Source organism: Tauraco erythrolophus, chromosome Z, assembly GCF_009769465.1.
Source record: "Tauraco erythrolophus isolate bTauEry1 chromosome Z, bTauEry1.pri, whole genome shotgun sequence".
Lineage (NCBI taxonomy): Eukaryota > Metazoa > Chordata > Aves > Musophagiformes > Musophagidae > Tauraco > Tauraco erythrolophus.
In genome coordinates, this window is record NC_141496.1 from 58531772 (window position 1) to 58551920 (window position 20149).

The window sequence follows — 20149 nt, forward strand, 5'->3', positions numbered from 1 at the left end:
AAATAGCAGTCATAAAGCCAATTTAAACTCCGTCCACACTCATGTCTTTAAAAAAGTTAGGGACTGCTCCTTTAAGCCCTCAATTAGGCAAATTATTCCCTTCACTGAGTATAAAGAAACAGAAGTCATGTTCAAGCACAGCCAGAGTAAAATGAAAGAGACTTTGGTTTCGAATTGCTTTTTAGGTTTGTGAAAGGAACCACAGAAAGCTACAGCAGCACCACAGCAGCAATGTGACAAAGGAGGAGTTACTTTTACTTCAGCATTTTACTTATTCACTTGGTACTTTATCTGAGCTTTATTTTTGGCATTCTGTTTTAATTGTAAGGAAAGACAAGACCATTTCAGGTAATTGCTTTTGCTACAGTGTGGAGCAGGTGGAAAGGTCAGGTAGTCTCCGGGGACTCCGGCTCTGCAACGGTAAAGAGGAGTTAGCATCTCTGCCCAAGCAGCTTGACAGACACACCTCAAGGAAAGCTGAGCAGACCACTGTACCCCTCAGGCAGTATCTGTTGCTGCTGTGTGCAACTAAAAATGTGCACGGTTGCACACTCAAAACTATGGTGTGCCTACCTCAAGTGCCTCCGGCCCTCGCGCAAAGCTCCAAAGGCGGCAGGATGAAAACGCCACATATCCAGAGCAGGAAGTGGAAGTGTTTGATACTGGGGGAGGCAAGACCGTTCCCTCCCTCACCTTTTGGCCGCAGACAAAAATACCCAACTAATTTGGAAAAAAAAAAATCAAGATACTGCTGAGCCCCGCTTCCATGTATCAGTATCCCTTCTCCTCAGCAACCATTGTATCTGTATTAATACCCAGTAGATGTATGGGTTAGTAGATGTACCAGCTCTGCGATGCATGTGGGATGGCTGCCACATTTCTGGGGCACAGTGGACTTGCTGCTCCTGTGTCCATCAATGCTGCAGCACTTACGCATCTCTTCCCCTTCCCACATCACACTTTTGCAGCCATGAGCAGCTGGGCCAAGAAGGGCTGAGGCTTCCCAAAATGTATGATAGCTTCCTGCTCAGCCTGAAGCTTTGATTGCCCATCCAGACTGCGCCAGGCTGCCGGCATGCTCCTGCTTTGCTCCCAGCCTGTGGGAGGTCTTCGTTGGGGCAGCCAGCTTTCCCAAGGAATGTGCTGCAAGGCTCCCCCAAGCATGATTTTATATCCAAGTATACACAACTCCCTAACGGTCTCCAGGCAGCTGGCCCAGACTTCTTCAACTTACCTGAACGGTTTACCATGCGGAGAACACATCCAGCATTTTTACAAAGCGTTAACACAGAAGGCAAAGGATGTTAATCACCGAGTTTTCTACATATCATGTGTACAGCTGGCAGCTGGGCAAACGCTTGCCAGTCCAAGCACAGACTTTCTCTGCCTCCTCATTCTCTGCTAGGTAAACTGATGAACACAGAGGGGTTGTTTTTGAGAAGGACACTAAATTCCAACTGATTTCAACTCAGATCAACCCATAGCTAGCAGGACAGCCTACAGGCAAAGCATTCTCAGAGAAACGGATGTATGGAGACAGACCAAGAAACGAGGTATTAACCACCAGTCTCCATTCCATGTTTGTTAATGCCATGTGGGGGGTTCTGAAGTAAACGGGAGAGTTTTTCTGTTTAATGGCCAGTAGACTTCCTCTTCTAGAGAATGCAATGTTTCTTGAGATGTCTTCTTGCTCAGGATAAGGGCAGAAGACATTTTCTGCTCTTGTTTTGCTTTTCTCCTCCTTCACCTCAGTATTGTAAAATGGCCAAAAAGGAGACCAAAGATTTGTATATGCAGGTCTGTCTTGCTATCTGGACTGTGATTAACAGTTACGCATCTTGTAAATATGATTTTTTAATGTTTCCAGACATTTACTTTTGGTGAATGGATTTGACTGATACGTTGCTGTCAGTTTAGGTGTTGGCTGTAACAGACTGATCACGAACCACTTAACTCTGCATTGGGTTATTTTTATGTGCTACTGTCAGAAATCACATGCCCTTCTTGTTAAGTTCACTGAAAGCACAATGTCTCAGCCAGTTAAGTTCTTCATGTCTTCAGTCCTCTGCATCACTTTGCACATCCCAGGGACTGTAGATTGTTAAGGCTTGATGCCAAAGTATCCAGACTCCAGTATATGTTTTTGTTGCTGTGTCCTTTCTGGAGAAGCTGCTGGTAGCTGGGTGGGCAGGATGTGGGAGTTGGCAGCCTGTGACTATCGATTATTCATAGTTTAATTTGGCATTTCAACAGTATTCCTCCTGGGTTTCCTCCACTTCTGGAAAGTAATGCTTGAATATTTCCCAGGCACCAGGAATTCTGCATGGTCAGCTAACTCTGGTCGTAAAGCAAGGATTGCAGGTCTATGTCTGTAGGCACAAAGCTCCTTTCTTCATTTCTCAGCACAGATATTCAGCCTCAACCATGTCCATCAGGTCACCCCTACTCTGAGGGCTCTTCTGCAGGAATAAGCCTTATCCTGTTTTTATAGTATACAAAGACAGGCATAAAAAGGGCTAAATACTAACTACAGTTTTATGGCATTTGTAGTATAACTGTCACGAAAGAAGACAACCAAAACATTAATAGCTAATATGCAGAGTACAGTTTTATGAAACTAAGCAGACTGGAATTCAGTGCTACACTAAAGCATACTTGGCTTCTGTGTGTGTTTGGCAGAGAATGTCATACAAGGTACTGGATATATCACCTGAGTTGCACTATCAGCTGTGCTACAACGAGGCAGAGTAATCTTAGGGCCTCTTTCAATTTTCTCTTTCCTTAGCTTCTACAGGTATAAAAGCAAATGCCAAGTCTTTACTTTCCACGTGCCTTGGCTCAGCCAAAACTACCTGAACTGTTTACCACCGAGCGCGCTGCTAGCAATTTGCACCCTCTTTTAGGAGCCCATTCAGGATCTAGAGTTCAGCAAGAACAGCAGAAATAGGTTTCTCCACAAGATCACATTGGCTGCTGAAGGTGAGCATCCACCATAGGAAGCCCAGCAGGCTTGCCCTGTTTAAACAAGACCACCAGCCTCCCTGGCCATTAGCTGGTTTGCTGACATAATTGTGCCTTGCAACGAAGGGCAAGCAGACTGCAAAGGCAGCTCTTTTGCCAGAGGGCCTCCTTCTTTCACATGTTCTGACACTGGAGGATCCTTTTCTGGCTCATTTGCTGGTTTCAGGAGTCCAGATGAGCTTCCGGACATGTCCAGGACCTTGCAGTCCCTGCTCTGACAGTGAAGCTGTGCACAGGGGTGCTGTACCAGGAGCCCAACAGCATGAATGGGGTGCCCTCCTGAAAGCTGCCAGGCAGTCTATGAGGGTCTGTCCAGTTGCTGGCTGCTCAGCCTTGCATGACTCTACATCACCACAGGAAACTGAGTCAGAACCCACCAGGGGTCTTGCCCTGCTCTGCAGACGACCAGGCAGGCAGGCTGGAGGCTCTCCACAAAGATGGAGCATCCTACAGGTCTGTCCCATCCCCTCCAACCTGAGGATGTGCTGATGAAGAAAAGTCTGTTGTGTGCAGAAGACAGCCAGGCTGGGCACATCATTGCCTGCAGCCGGATGAGCTCCCACCACAGCCCCGCGGGCAGAGAGAAATGCTCCGGCCCCACGAGGGAACGGCTGCTGGGGCTCAGTAGCATCTTTTAAATAATTTTTTTCAAGATCAGTTATATGCTTGCTTTCTCCCTACTGTGGCAGGTTATGTGCTTGAACTCTGTTTTTAGATTGTGGATTTTTTTGGGGTTAGTTTTAGTTATATCCTCGTTGGATTATTGGTATCTGACATATGGCACAGCTATGGCATTGTTTGTCAGATGCTATCTGTAAGGCAATTGTAGAGTGCGCTCTCTGCCCAACTTACTTTTTCCCCAAAACAGAAGAAAAAAATCCACATTAATTATTCACAGACTGTTGCCAGTACTATGTTTTTCACTTGCTTATCAAAACCTCACTCTCCTATATGACAATGAGGGAACATATTTTTACTTAAATGTGATTCTACAGAAATTTGTTTTAATTTGAAGCATCAGTCGTGGTTTTCTTGCATTCATGTTAGATGCCTTACATTATTAAAAGCTGAAAGACTGAGAAGCATAAACTAGCTGTGATTTTGGTAAAAAACAGAAACATGTAAGAACAGGACAACTGTCGTGAAACACGGTTTCTAAACTTTGTGCACATCTTCCACAGTTAAACAAGTAGAAAGTGTCCCTAAATGCCTCCAACTGAAAATTATAAAACCAACATCTTAAGTATATAATTTCCTAAATTACTAAAGAAATTAAAATTACCATGCTTGTGTAATACAGTGCTAAGTTCACGTGTTCGACGCTTGCTCTGAAGTCATCCACAAACTCATGTTTGTTGGAGTATTGTGAATGCAGAGGCAAATCAGTCATTTTGGTAAGCTGCAGTTCATGTCGACTCTCACTCTCTTGGTAAAACTGAAGCAAACTTATGATTTTGTTCTTGATTTGTTTAGGAGAAAAGAGGATTTATTAAAAGCACTAAAGCCTTTTTACTGCTGAAAGAGACAACTAGATCTACACCAGTTGCCCACTCCTTGATATTGCATTCATAATTCTCCCACACAGCTCCCACTCCAGCATGGACCAGAACGGTTTGAGTCAAGCCTGCATTTAAAACCATGTATTTGCTGAAATGTTTTGGGTTTAGGAGATTAATTTATGACCCTACTCTAAGGAATAATTTGTTTTCTTCTATGTCAAAAAAAAATACTTTAAGATAAATTCACTGTAGATAATATTCAGATATTCATAATTGTTGTGATCTCTATAAATTTTTAGCGTTTTCCATTGCACTTTTCATAGTCCAAATTTCTGCGGATGTTTCTGCAGTATTATTTTAGTAACTTCAGTATTTTTACAATGGTCAAACTTGCACCATAACATATGTTTTAATTATTAAGTTTCAGTGCTGGAGAATATCAGTGTAGAAAAATTTAACCCAGTGCCAGTTCTGAATTTTAGTTTTTTATTTCTGCTTTTTAGGAGCTTTTTGAACTTGGACTTTAGGAAGAAGCATTCCACCTTAGCAAGTGAAAATGTAACATCCTCACATTAAATGCAGCATACTGTAAATAATAAAACAACATACCACAGTACCCTGGAGTTCCACAAACTGTCTTCATGGTCACCTGATCTTCCACAATCTTGGAAAGCCCGAAATCAGCTGTAAAGATTGTTTAGGAATATTAATGTTCTTACTTCCTTGTAAAATCACATTTTTAATATTATTTATGTAATTAAATGAACATTTATGCATTAAATGAACAGCACTGTCATTTCCAGACATGAGGATCAATTTAAAGAATCTACCCAGACTGCAATCCAAAAGCAAAATTTGTCCGTACAAATGAGTGTTCCTGGCTCTTGCTTGACAGAAATGTAGCTTCTATTTCATCCTGAAGACTGCACGAAGCCAATACAATAGGATGCCTAAGGCCATACGAGCAGTGATCCAGAAATGCATTTTAGGTATACACTCAGCTTCCACTCTGTGACTAATCCAATAAAATTAACACAACAATTTTGTGTTAAAAAGTTGTGCACCAGTGATTTCTTGGCTAAGGGTCAGAGTACACAGCCCCTGCAAGACGAAATCCCAGCAGTACTTTGAAAGAGGGTTTCTAGGGGCATGGAGGTTGTGCCAGGAGAAGTACTGATCATCTTTTTTGCAGTGTTTCCACCCTGAATTACTACTCAGACAGCAAAAGTCTTCATGACATTACACGGTGTACTTGCATGACTCATTTTTTAAGAGACATAAAAACTGAAGTCTTCAAAGCTCTTTCAGTTTTCACTGAGAAAAAAATGAGGTTCTTTAAAATTTAATTTAGGTGATGACAATCTGGCCTTAAAAGGTGGTGGGTTTTTTTTTTGTTACAGTGAATATTAAAGGGAAAGTTTTTACTGAACATCAGGATAAAAATAGTTCATATTTTATTCTAGAAATGTAGAGTTAGGGTTCATTGTCCCTAAATGATTATCACTTATGTATTACTATTTATCTAAACAAAAATTTACTTTTATAAACACTACTATTCATTGTAAATCAGATCTCAATTTAAACAAGGCAATGATCTTAACCAGAAGATGAAGAATCACAGCATTTAGGAAAATGCTTCAGAAGGCCCTACACCACTCTGGGCATCAAACCGAGGCCACTGGGTGCTGCATTAAACTATCACACTGCAGCTGTTCAGAGTCTTTCCAGGCAAGACAAGAACTAGGATAAAATATAAATTAAGATACCATCATCCTGAGACGCAAGACTTTCCTAGAAATTTATATTAAATTGATTGAGACGAGTTCGTGGAAATCTGGTGTCTGAAATCCATGATGAACATCAGCCTGATGAACGTGCCAACGTTCACTCCTTGCATGCTCCCACCCTCCCCAGTAAGGAAGCATGAGGTGGTATTTCCAAACTGGTTACATGCAGCTCAGGAACATTGCATAGAGCTGCTCTTTGCTCAAGTAAAAACTGGGCACATCCAGCATTTTTGGAGGTGTTCACGCCCTTTGCAAGCTGCTGCTGTCCCCAACAGAACTGGCATAATACATCTCCATTCATGAGAGCCTGGTCTCACCTTGTCCTTCCTCATCACCGCTGTGATGCTTAACCATGCTTCAGATAGCTTTCCTACACCCTTTGTGAAGAACACTTCTTTTTATTCCCCAAATCTGCCTTCAAAACAGAAGTAAGCCTTGCTCAGATTGCTTTCTACTGCTTATCTGCACATTTGTACTTTCATGCCAACGAATCTTTCCTCTTAAAATACTAGTTTAACAAAAAAAAAGGGGCACAGAACTGGTGCACACAGCTGTATGTTGATCTAATGATCCTTCCTGTTCCTCCTGAGTGCTTCATTCTCTGCCACATTCTGCACAATTTTGGCTATAAATTCTCTAAGCAAGCATCTAGTTTTGTATTGGTTTTAAAACCATCATGCACAGCTGTGCTGCTGAAGAAGTAACATGCTGTTCATTTCAGTATAAGTGTTAGCTTCAAATAAAGTGGTGGTGATACATATACACTGTATTATATATTATGTATATGTACATACGTATGTACGTATTATGGGTACAAAGGAGTTAGTTAGGAAAGCACACATTTAACGCAGCTCACCGATTTTTAGTGGTGCATCCGGTGCTGGCGTTGCATAGAGTAGGTTTTCTGGCTTCAGGTCACGATGCACAATCCCATTTGCATGCAGGTACTAGAAAAAGAGAAAGTCAAAACATTTAAGTGAGAATAAGATGTTATGGTCAAGCCATGAGTTAACATCTTCTTAACAATCTATAGCAGCAGATTAATATTCTGCTATGTGTGTGACAGAATCATTTAACTAATTTTCAGTAGCTTTTTTTCTGCAAAGCTGCTCAGCACAGGATCCTTGGATGCATATTGTAATCCGAATAGGAAACTAAAATTAGGGAAGGCAAAGATAGCATCATGCCCATTTGAGAAGAAAAACTCCTCAGAAAGTATTATTGACTTTTTAAATACAGCAGTAGCTTCTAGGAAGTAATCTAATAGATATTGAGACACCAAAGTCTCGTTCAGAGGAAGGTAGTTTCTGCACATTAGAACACCCTGAGAGATAAGAAAATGGTCATACAACTATTAAACTATTAAACAGACACCTTTGAGTAGAAAGGATGCAGTATGTGTCCTGGGCCCACTATAAAATCCTTGAGGTCCTTGAAGCAGACTTCTCAAGGGTTTTAAAACCACACAATTGCAGAGTCTGAGAAATCCATCTGTCTCGCTGAAGCCCAGCAGTCCGCGTCAATTCACTCACCACTGAATTCCTTTAAAGATGCTGTTCCTGCCTCGCACTAATGGAAAGCAGAATTTCTGGAATATATGTCTGCCTCTTACATTGCTATAGACAGACATAGAGGAAATCTATAATATACTAATAGACAAAAAAGGATAAACTAGTGAAACAAATTCTGTTTTTCTTGTTGATAAAATGTTCAGCAGAAACCTCTGAAGCCTTGGAAGAAAGATGCTTAGGAGTAGAATCACATTATGTTATTTGAAAGTCTCCTGGTCTACACCTTAGTAGCATCTCTCTCAGCTATGTTTTGCTATTAAAAAAAACTCTGTGTGTGCACTGTTATTCAGTAAATGACAAATGGACGAATATTCATCTAGAAAGCACAGCTACAGTGTGCACTTGAGTTAGAATCTGAGATGACTTCTTGACTGTGTATCTCACTGGAATTTTAGTTTGTGTAAGTTGCCAGTGATTAAATAACATTAAGTAAGAATACATGGCTTTTTCTTTGGGCATTGTTTTAGTGACACTGAGTGCTTTTCAAATGTGTGTTTCTTACAGTGCAATAAACGTTTTTTGTTGATTTTATTTAAAATCCTAAAGCTGTAGTATTTGTCATGATGTGGCTTGTGGAGATCAGCCAAAGACCCTCATCTACTTTACTTCACAGTGAAATCTAAGTGCTTGTCCCAGCCGTGTTTCCTACAGTGAGATAACTAATGAGCTATCCAAGGTAAAATCAGGCAACAATATATGGAAACTGATGGACTGCATGCTGCTACATCATTTTATGCAGTCACATCTGCGTGGCCGCACACAATTATGTCTACTCTGGATAAAAATGTATCTTTATCTGTCAATGAAGACATAACCATAGCAAAGATGCTCCCACAGCATAGCACAGGTGTGTTTGGCTTGCAGAGGTAAGAGTGGCATACACGGAGTGCATCAAAAGCAATCAAGGTGGAGTGGATGGAAAGAGACGTATGAACTGATCTGTTCTTCACATGCTGCAGGTTGGTTTAGCTGACTCGTAGGAGTGAGAAGGATCAGACATTTCACGATCGCTTGGTAGAAAGCAGACACTTCCGATTCACTCACATGAAAAATTTTTGACTGAATTTGTGCAGAGAAATGTTCCAGACAAGTCTGCAGTCTTTTAATAGGGCCTTTTTTACACATGCCCATAATCTCAAAAACATTTTATGGTGTGAGGCTGAAAACATTGAAATTTTCTTTTCTTCCCAGAATTGCATGTTTGTGGGAGGGAAAGTCATGAAAAACTTTAGGAGAAGCTGTTCAACTTTTCTTCACTTTTGAGTAATGAAGCGAGACTGGTTTGCAGGGCTCCTTCTCAGACACAGCAAGCACCATAACATAACATCTGCTAACCACGCTTGTGTCTCTGGACTGACCGACTTCTTAACAGATTTGCACTGAACTTGCAGTGTGAACTCTTTTATTATCACAAACTCTTAAGACCCCACAAATGAGAATTTTCCTCCTCTACCCAGCCTGCCATTTGCAGAAAACTCGCAGGATGGGGATGCCCAACAAACATGAATTGCCTCAATAACCTAGTTCATGTCTTTCAAAGACTGCCACTTCAATAGTCTGAGCTCTGTCTCTCTTGTGTCCCATCCTCGCAATACCTACAGCTACTCCTACCCTCTCCATCACACTCCCCTTATCTCCCCAGCATCCTAGCTCAGAATTCCTGCCCACCCATAGTACCTCCTCTGACCTCTCCCTGTGGTCCACATAGGTCCTGTCACGGCTGATACAATCCCTAATCTCAGTCCTCTCTCTCCCACTGTTTCCCTTGCTTGACTTCCTATTTGGGCATGAGATGATACCTGTGCAGGTCGGACCACCCATGCATGTGGCTGAGGCTGCCTCAAGCTGCCAAGTCGTGGGTTTAACAGACCTATGATTGGCAGCTTCTATCTTCAAGACCTAGCCTCCTGTCAAATTTTGGTGAGGTTGGCCAATAGCGTCAACAGTTTTGTTGTGAACTAACAGACAAAAGGGAAAGTACAGACAAAAAAAAAAAAGAAAAAGCCTGTGTTTTCATTGATGCAGAAATCACATTCTTCAACCACACAAAAGTACCAGCTAGCCTCGTGGATCTTCAGCTCTCTGAAGGCAGAGACCACTAGCTGGACTTCTGTAAAATGTACCTGCCTCCAAACGGCCTTGTTACTAAAGGTCTCCAGCTCACGCAGCAACATCCTGTCCTCCAGCCTGAGCTGGAGCATTCATTCATTCATCATTCACTGAGCACATCTCCAGCTCCACAACCTGCCATGAACAGCACCTCCCAAGACCATGTCCATTTTCAGCATTGCTCCCTTTCTTAGTAAATACCCTGAGATGTGGTTGCAAATTTCCACCAGTCCCAACAGCTCTGGTCCTCACATAGCAGAATAACTCCTGGTATTGAAGGCTACTTGATAATTACATTGTCTTGTATATTATATGAACAGTATTCTGAGTTAAACTACCTTGATTTAGAAACAGATTTAGTTAAATTAGCATAATCTACTTTGTATTACACTTATTTCAATTTATATATGTTCTATTGAGATTGCTTTTCACTTTATTTCTCACATACTGATTTTAACAAGAGTCATGTTCCTCTGCAGGCAGTGCCTCTGCAGCGTATGTTCAAAGACTGTCCCAGTTTGGAGTATGGCTTTGGGCATTGCATACTCTCATTGTAAAATAGATAGCCTCTGCTCTACTATTCATATGCTATGTCTCTTAACGACTAAACAATGTGATTAAATGAGAAGATCAGGGCCCAGGTATCAAGCCAGAGCAGCACACTGACTCACTTTACAATCTAGGCATTGCTGAACTACATCACTTGCCCCACCTATCAGATATGGATGAGACTTGAAAAACATTTGAATTCTATGGATGGATGAAGAGTTTTTAGATGCTCAGTACTGTACAACAGTTTAACACAGCATGCACATAAAATGCGATCATGACATGATACTCTTATAGCAGATAAAATGTCTTGTTTTCACTTCTGATTTTCAGTAGACAATGCCAACCACTAAAAGTCAATAAAGGCATGGCAGTTCTCTGACTGCAGCTTTGCTTATTTGTGTTAGTGAAATAAGGTGGATAGAGAAAACTTATATTTACATCAAAATTCTCTATTTCCATGGCAACATTACATAGATATATTTAGCTTCAGTTAATGTCCTGTAACATTTCTGTACTAAAATGTAAGATTTACTTGTAGAATAACAGCACTTTGTCTGGCCTGATAAGATGTAGATGGAAGAGAGTCCTCCACAGGATATCACAGCAAGGCCCGTGGAAGAAGATCCTGTGGTAAAAGTGCATGGCAGTTTCATCCGAGCAGATGGGCAATGGTATGGGGAAGAGAAATTATGCTTTCTCGTGTACCATCTCCTCTGATTTTATATTTTTAATATCAAAGCAGATGCTATAAATAGGGACAGTACTGATTTTAAGGGACGTATGGCTATTCGATTTAGCAAAAGAGAATGAATGAGAAAAAGTAAGATGGAAGCACTGGAGACCCTGAATAGTTTGTATTAAATTAGTGAATTTAAATGCAAAGGAAATAAAATCAATAGTGAAAAACCATATTTGCGCATCCTACGATCACACTTCTTTTTCAATTGCTTTGGTCAATGAGATGTAACCAGGCCAGGCGGGTGAATCGGCTGTGCTTCAGGCACACAGTGGGGTACAGTGTTACTCCTGTAGGGCACCTCGGATAATCTGGGAGAAATATATTCTAGCAAAATTGAGTGTGATAGTCTTATTACTCTTCGGTAAATGTTGAGGACTGACTCAGCATGACACTAGGTGGGAATAACATACAGGCCCTTTTCTGAAAGACTTACTGGTTAAAATAAAGGCAGCCTTCTTCTGGGCTTTTATTCCTGTGCTACACAACAGCAACTCATGACTGAACAATTGCTGTGACTCTAATTGTGACTGCAGCAGAAAGATTATTTTTCTTTTTCCTTTCATTTTTTTTAAGCTGCTTTCTAATTGCTGCGTGAGAGTTCCTTTTGCTTTTTGTTTTATCCTTTAATAATTCAGGTTGCTGTCTAACTTGAAAGATTTTATGACAAAAGGACAAATGAGGACTGTTTAAAACTCTGGCCTTTTTCCTTAATTTTATTTATAGTACCTATTACACAGAACTGTAGAAAAGTAGGGCTGAAATGAACCTGAATCATCTACTCCTCTCTATGCTCCTTGGCAGCATCAATTACATCTACAACAGTTGTTTGTCCAATTTATGCTTAATTTTTTTTAATTTTTACTACTTTTTTCTTACATAATGTCAAGGCAGAAAGCAGATCATTCTCATTTTTACAACAGCCTTTTGAGTACTCGTTACCATGTGCACAATCATTCTTCTCTCTAAGACTAAAGGACTTTCGTTTGCTCAGTCTTTTCTTACAGACCATCTTTTCTAGACCCGTGACCATTCCTGTTGCTCTCCTCCAGGCTATATTAACCTGCATCAATGTGTTGAAAATGCAAAAACGTATTCCAGTCGTGGCTTGATAAATTTTGCAGGATGTTTTCATGAATCTATTTGGGTTTTTTTTGCAACATATTCCACTCCTTTTTGCCTTCTGATCCAGTGTAACCTTGAGGTCCTTTCTGGTTTGTTCCCACTCCCATGTTTTTACTGTTGACTATTGAAGTTCCTGTAAAATTTTCTTCCCAATTGTACACAAAGGACATTGAATTTTACCAAAATTATTTTATATCTAATCCTACTCTCCAACATACTTGCAGTTTTCCAAATTTCATGTTGTCCAAGATTTTCATAAGTATGTTGTTGTGGTTTAGACCAGCCAGCAGCTACGCAACCATGCTGCTGCTTGCTTACTCCTTGGTGAGATGGGGATGAGAAAATCAGAAGAAACAGGTAAAACTTATGGGTTGGGATAAGGACAGTTTAATAGGATAGTACAAAAAAAAGAGAAGGGGTAATAACCACAATAATACTAATAAAAGAACAATACAAGATGAGTGGCACAATTGTTCACCACCCAGAAATTGGAACCCAGCCCACTCCAGATTGGTGATGCCCCTGCCCTGACTAGCTCCCCCAATGTATATTCTGAGCATGACCTCATATGGTATTGAATACCCCCTGGCTAGTTTGGGTCAGCTGCCCTAGCTGTGTTCCCTCCAATTTTTCCTATGAGAAGTTAACTCTATCCTAGCCAAATCCAGGACATGCACACTTCATTTCATCATATGAAGTCATTAACAAAAACACCAAAAAAGCAGAGCAGAGGCAATTTTTCCTGAACCTCCACACTTGATCTTTAGATACACTGATAGACATTCTCTCAGTACAGACAACTAGTCTCCATCCAGCTTAAAATATCACTATCATGACCACATTTCCCTAATTTATTGAGACTGTCAGGCGAGACAAGTACCAAAAGCTTTACTCATGTCAAGGACGCATGATACCTTCTGCTCCTCTCCTCTAACGATGCCTCTTACCCTGCTTGAGGAAAAATCAGATTGATTTAGCATGACTTGATCTGGACAAAAACTTGCCTTGCTGGTGACCTCCCTGCTTTGTTATCTCCCAGGTGCCTCATACTCCTTTACTTCTTTATTTACTGCACGTTTTTTTCTGGGGAGTGGAGTTAATGCAGTTGGTCTGTAATTCCTCCCTTCTTGCTCTTGAAGCGAGTACTACATATATCTGCTCCTCTGCCTAGCCTCCATCAGAAGTGAACGTTACCTGTTAAATCTGTTTCAGACTCAAAAAGCTTGCTCTTTAAAGATTGTACTATGAAGGTCACCGGGTGCAACCAATTAAAAAAAGATCTAAATTATTTGAATACTCTCTGACTTAGTCTTTTCTTATTCTAGGCTCGTATTTTACTGCTCCGTCACTACTGTTAATTGTGCTAGGCATCTACTTATAGCTGAACTACTGAAAATAAGGCGGGGGGGGGAAGACAAAACCACTGCTGTCTTCTCCTAGGCATTCTTCAATATGTCTCCTTCACCTGGGTTTCTTCTTATGAGGATGATGGATTTTGCTACTCTTCTTATCTCAGGCTAGATGCATCTCATTTTCTACTCTGGCCTTTCTGACTTTAGCCTTCGAACCCCTGTTATTCTTCCACCTTGGGCTTGTTGCCGTGTAGGGTAGCACACACTACCTCTCAAGTTACTGCTGAACAGCCACTGCCATGGAAATACTCTGGATCAAGGACCTAGTGCTCCGTTTTCTCCTCAGACTATAATAACAACAGATGATGGTGTTCTGTTTGCATTGGTTTAGTAGTGGGGAGAAACCTGTGGTCTGATGTGGCTGGGCAGTGGTTTCATTATATAAATTTCTGTCCCAGATGCATATAATACAACTGCCACATTCATCAATACCAGATTCACTCATGTTTCAAAAAGAAATGTTCTACTGGTTTTATCACTCCACAGAATATATCTAGGACTTGTATGTTGAATTTATTACAAAATCAAGTCCGTCGGGTCCTGAAGGGAGAACCAAAGCCATACACACCAATTCAGTACTGGACATCTTCAGCTATAAATGCAGTCACTGTATCCTTAAGAAACTGAAAAGAACATGTTTTTTTTCTCCCTTTTCAGGAACGTCTAGACTTGTAATTAAGCTCTTTCTGCAGTCCTTACAAAAGTGTGTCATTGCATAATGAAAGCTACTGCACAGTAATTTAGTTTGATTACAGCTATATACTGTTTGATAGAGATGTGGTTAACTGATAAAGTTTCTAAAGCAGTTAACAGAAAGTTTAAATAAACTTTTAATAATCTAATAGGACAAAGAAAAAATATACACTCCCATTTTCTATTCCTAGGAAGGTGAGTGAGGCCACTTTATACACATAGAACGGCAGTCAGTCTCCATACAATTTGTGTCTAAAATAATCATTCAGCACAGACCTCACAGAATACAGAGAAACAAATACCCATCATTCAAAATGTACACTTCGTCATACACTCCACCACATTGATGTAGACTTTGGGAAACAAGACACGTGCGGCTTGGGGGAATCAACAGAAATCTAAAATTTCATAGTTAGTGAGCACCTATGCCCTGTTATGATCTTCAGCACATATCATCTGATTTGTAATTCACGCATCCAATAATTGCACAAAAATTACAGATTGATACGAGGATATGATATGTGACCTGGAGCTACTGTCATCTTACCCTAGAGCAAACGATGCTGTTCCTCTGCACCTCAGGTTCCACATCTTTAAAACTGTTGTGACATGTAAGCTGTGTTTTAGATGTCTGAGTGACAAGAGCAAAAGCGGAATGGGGATATATAATAATCTTTTGTTGAAACTGTGCTATTCCACTGAAGTCCATGCAAAATTCCACTACTTCAACTGTTCAGGCTTTACTTAAAAGCACAGTAATAAGACTACTATGACAGGCATGTTTCTGTGCTTCCATTTATCTCTCAAGTTAACTTGGAATGCAGAATAGGACCTGAGATCCTGTATGCTTTGGCTTTGGGAGTTGGATAGTTTGATTTCTGCTGATTATGGAAAAGAGCATTTATCTGAGCTGGTTGCTTGCAGTATAAACAATTTATTTAGGGCTAAAATGATTGTTTTTACAAGACAGAAGACAATAATTGAAATTCTTTTGGAAATGCAGGGAGAAGTGTTGCAGAAGTGTATCTGAGAGTTTTTGCTTAAAGAGCTTTAAAAAACAAGACTGTCAGTGATAGTGTCAGAACACAGCTTCATCCAAACCAACAAGGTTCCAGCAATAAAAGTGTGAAATAAAGTTATATACACAGCTTAATCTTCTCTCTGCCACCATTCCCTTACAGCAGTCACATTGGCTTTGGAAACGAATGAAGACCATTTTATCATTGCAGAAGACAAAAACATTGATTACTTTTCTGGATATCTTTCAGCAAATTTGGGATTTCGGTATCTGGGTAACAACAAAATAGTCTTAGAAAGGCCCTAAATACTGAAAGCTTCCTTAAACATCTTGTAGAAAACCTATTCTTTGCACTTGTCTTCCTTTTATTGGTTGCTCTGGGAAATTGGAGTATAGCATTATGTCTGCTACTTGATATACTGACTTTCAAACATTTTCATGAAACTTCAATTAGTTTAGTTAAAGTCAGTTAACTGAACATTGTTTTAGTGGAACAAAGAACATTTGCCTTTGTACTTTGTACGTTAACACAACTAATTTGATTTATGACTTCAATTAATAAATCTGTGTATTACAAAAAAGTATGAATAAATGCATCAGCACAGATGCATAAATCCAAATCTGTTTATCTTCTTTGCTGATCTACTATATTCAAAGTTATGAGATAGCTCAGAAGGGAAGTTCTAAATTAAGTAATTAAATTATATAAAGTTTTAATTGCAATCTCCACAATTATTTTCTTTTACATTTGGAAACAGTTTTATCTTTTGAATGTTCCTGCTTTTAGCAGACTGAAGCAGCCATAAGGATGACGACACTATACCAGGTGTGATCAAAGCAAATCACGTCCAGTCCTTTCTGTACAATCTGACATATGTAGGAGAGGATAACACACACACCTTCCCACACAAATCGCAAACGAGCGGGCTTTGTACAGAGAGCTAACTGTTTGCAGCCGCATGTACTTCTCCTCTTAAACTGTAAGTAGGCCACAGCATCAGAGTGGGTAGAAGAGCTTTGCTATAGTGGCTGCTTCTTAAATCCATCCAGAAAAGCCGCCCACTTGCAGACTATCTGAATTCACTGAAGAATTAACATACATTAACAATGTTCCTCATACAGACACTCTGCTTAAACTTTCTTCTTCTGCATGTCTGGAGTGCAGAAGACAAAGATGTTGTTTCTCTTCAAGCAATTGCCCAGAGTCCTCACGCAGGGGAAGCTTCCTGCTGCAGTCTGCACACCTACCTACCCCACCTTCTGTCAGGTTGCATAATGAAAAGGTGAAGGATATATGTTCTTCCAGGAAAACTCAGTCATTTGTGATGAAATCCAAAAGAACCACGATATTAGACACAGAGTAATGCCACAAAATTGCAGTGGAGAGAACTTACTTAACACGTGTGACTTGACCTGTCAGAGGTGCCGAGGTGCAGTACACTTTTTTTTTACCTCTGCACAAGGACGAGTTGCAAACAAAATAACAGGTGTGCTAAAATACCCCAAGAAACAGCCACCTGCCTAAACCAAAAGCTAAAATCTAGCAGTCCTGCCCTTGGTACTGGCACCCATTTCCTCTTTAGTTTTGCACAACTCACAGAACCTCTCTGCTCAACTTAACTTTGAGTAGCTCTTACAGCTCTCTGGAGTGTGCTGAGCTTTGATTGTTTGTACAGCAGTCTGAAGACAAAAAGCATTACATGCACATCACATTGCTAGCACTTTGTTCTACTCACTCCCTGTCTTCAGCATTTTTTTACTTTATTGACCACAGCCACGTTACAAATAGAAAAAAATCCATAATAAGCAAGAGTTTTTAATTAACTTCAAAATATGAAAAATATTTTAAAAGTATTAGAGATGCAACTATTTTAAGACCAAGCTAAAGAAAAAAAAATCAAAAGCTTCATAAATCCACTATATGTGCCTTGTAAATTAATGCCACTATAGCAATTTTAAAAGGAAGCAGGCGAAATTTTGCAAAATCTGGCTTCTTCCTTTAAGTCCATGGCAGAAGGTATTTTATCAATCTGCCTTCCCTGTATAGAATACAAACTTAAGCAACATCACTGTAATTCTAGCAAATCTAAAAAGGAAGTAGCTTCTGTATTCTGACCGGGTTACTGAAAAGCAAGTAATGTTTTTGCAAGCTAATAACGTATTTGGTTTTGCCATTAGGAAATTAAAAAGATACAAATGCAAAACACAGTCTAGGATAGATATAAAGCTGCTGTCAATGACACCTGGTGCTAGTTCAGGCCCCAACAACCTCCAGCATCAGAGAGCAATTTAGCTGATGGAAAACTATTTCTGGCAGTGTCAGGTTTCACTAACCACAGAGATTTGCTAACCATAGCTCTAGCATACCTGTGAAGGGGCTATAATGTAAGGCCCTAACTAGCCACAGGTGCACATTCGTTTATTCCACACCAACTTATTTTATTTTCTTGCAATAATTTATTTTTTCGTAGTCTAATCAAAGCACTACATTTCATGGCTTTTGATTAATTTCTCTCCCTTTTTAAGAGGGATATTTCATAAAATAATGTAACTTATAAATGAGTAGGCTATAGTCTTTACTTCGTGCTTTTGAAGAATAAGATGATTTTGGTCTGCCTGTGCAGTACAGTCATACTAATAAATTAACCCACACCAAGGAGTGCTCCTGGGTGCTAAAACTCAATTGTCTACACTGTTCAAATTTTTAGAACAGTCCTGCACAAACTCGCACTGATCAAAACAATTCCCTGTTAGTCAAGCCAAAGATTATTCCTGCCAGGCAATTTGAAACTGGCCACTTTGTTTTGAAGGCTGGCACAATTTAACGGTATAGATATTGGCTGTTGCAAGCCAGTTGGTACTGCTGACAGAGAGTGACCTTAGCTAATTTACTAGCATCCACAGAGATATCATAGCGAAAGCAGTGGAGAGCTAGTAAGACCAGACTGCTGGAATACTGCATCAAGGACACACATGACCACAGCAGGGCACAGAAAGCCTCACACGTGTGTTTTGGTAGGGTCAGACCTACAATTGCTTTGAAGGTGAGATTTCGGGGTAATAAATCAATGAAGAAGGATGACATTTCTCTTGCCCATCTGTGAAACTCTCTTCCCAAACTATGCAAATAAAAAGTCTGACATTTTTATACATCATTGTATCTAATGAATACTTATATTTCTGCATTTGAATTCCTATTTATGCATAAAAACCACATAGATGTGTTTTGGGTAAATCATACTGCTTTCCTTGAATTGTGAAGCTTGGTCTACACATAATAGTATCACTTGCTAAGCCTAGTATTTTATATTTAATCATCTTACATTTAAGAAAATACTGCCTAGATTATATATTTACAAAAAAACAAAACACCACAAACAAACCTGAAGGACTTCTTTGTTTACTTTTGTTACAGAGTTTTTACAAAACGTAGTTCTCAACAGCACAGCCCTCAAGGTCTATGCGCACAGAAATGTTTCCATCTGCTAGACGTGAGTCCTCACCCTGTGTGATACAAAGGCCCATCTCAGTCTTCCAGGTCCCATTACACTAAACCATAGCGGTGGTGTAGCACACTTCGACTGATCCCAGCCTCACAGCACCATGACACATGCACTCTCCTATTCTGAAGTCAGAGAGGAAAACAATATATCTTTTCTGGCAGCAACACCATACCTCAGGAACCTCCTCGCTCGAGCTACACCTTGCAGGCTAGATCTGCCAACTGTCCAGCTCTTTTATGCTTTTGCAACACAAAATTTACACTTAAAACCAGAAAAGAAGTCTACTATAGCTCTACCATGTTCCCTCAGTGCTCTCTTCACCTGGGAAAAAAAAAAAAAATCTTCATGGACAGTTATTTAAGCTCCCCAAAGCAGCTAGAATTAATAAGACTCATTTCCATTCTAGGTTTCCAAGCCTGAATTTGTCTCCAGGTGATGACATTAGGAACAAACATTTTTGTTGTACCTGACAAGGTATCAGCAATATTTGTGAAGAAATCATATCTTTCAAAAAATCAAAACCATAAAAATGAGCTACACCTCCAAGAACATAACTGGAAGGATTAAAAAAATTATCATCTACTAGAAAGTGGATGAGGTCAGGATAACTACGCTGTGGATATGTCTGTTCTGCAGGTGACTGCTTCCTTTGAAAAGCTATCTCGGATTGCATACTAATATGATTATGAGTTTTCTGGAAAGGAATATTACATGGTTTGTGCAGGCTCTTGAATAAAAAAGAACAATTCACAGTTTGCTGGGAAATGTGATGACCTTATCAAGGCACTCAATGCTCGTTTTTTTGAATGACTGGAATTCTGAAATACCATGTACCACCCAGAGATATGTCGAATTGTAAACCTGAATTTGCTATCAGCTCCCCTGTTTTCAGAAAGATCAGCAACAGATCAAAATGGAATGTTTCATTTCTGTCTAACAAAGAAATCTCCCTGTGAGTTTGGTATGCTCATCCGGAACTTTAAGCAACATTGCCAATTCTTAAAACTCACCATATTATTGATGTCTAATGTACAGAAAGCTACAAATACTCTCCTTTAGGAGATCTGCTAATACTGTAAGACACAGTAAGAGATTTCATTTAGAATCCTATTTTTGTCAGTGA

At 40.0% G+C, this 20149-nt stretch overlaps 1 protein-coding gene across 1 annotated transcript in view; it reads right to left on the reverse strand.

The window, feature by feature from the left end:
* The window catches only part of CAMK4 (calcium/calmodulin dependent protein kinase IV), a 191962-nt gene that overhangs the window by 18932 nt on the left and 152881 nt on the right, over window positions 1-20149 (reverse strand). The window contains exons 6-7 of the mRNA XM_086629667.1: window positions 7164-7254; window positions 5130-5204 (exon numbers count right to left, since the gene is read on the reverse strand). Coding sequence (XP_086485793.1) covers window positions 5130-5204; window positions 7164-7254 — 166 coding nt within the window. The remainder of the gene's footprint in view (window positions 1-5129; window positions 5205-7163; window positions 7255-20149) is intronic.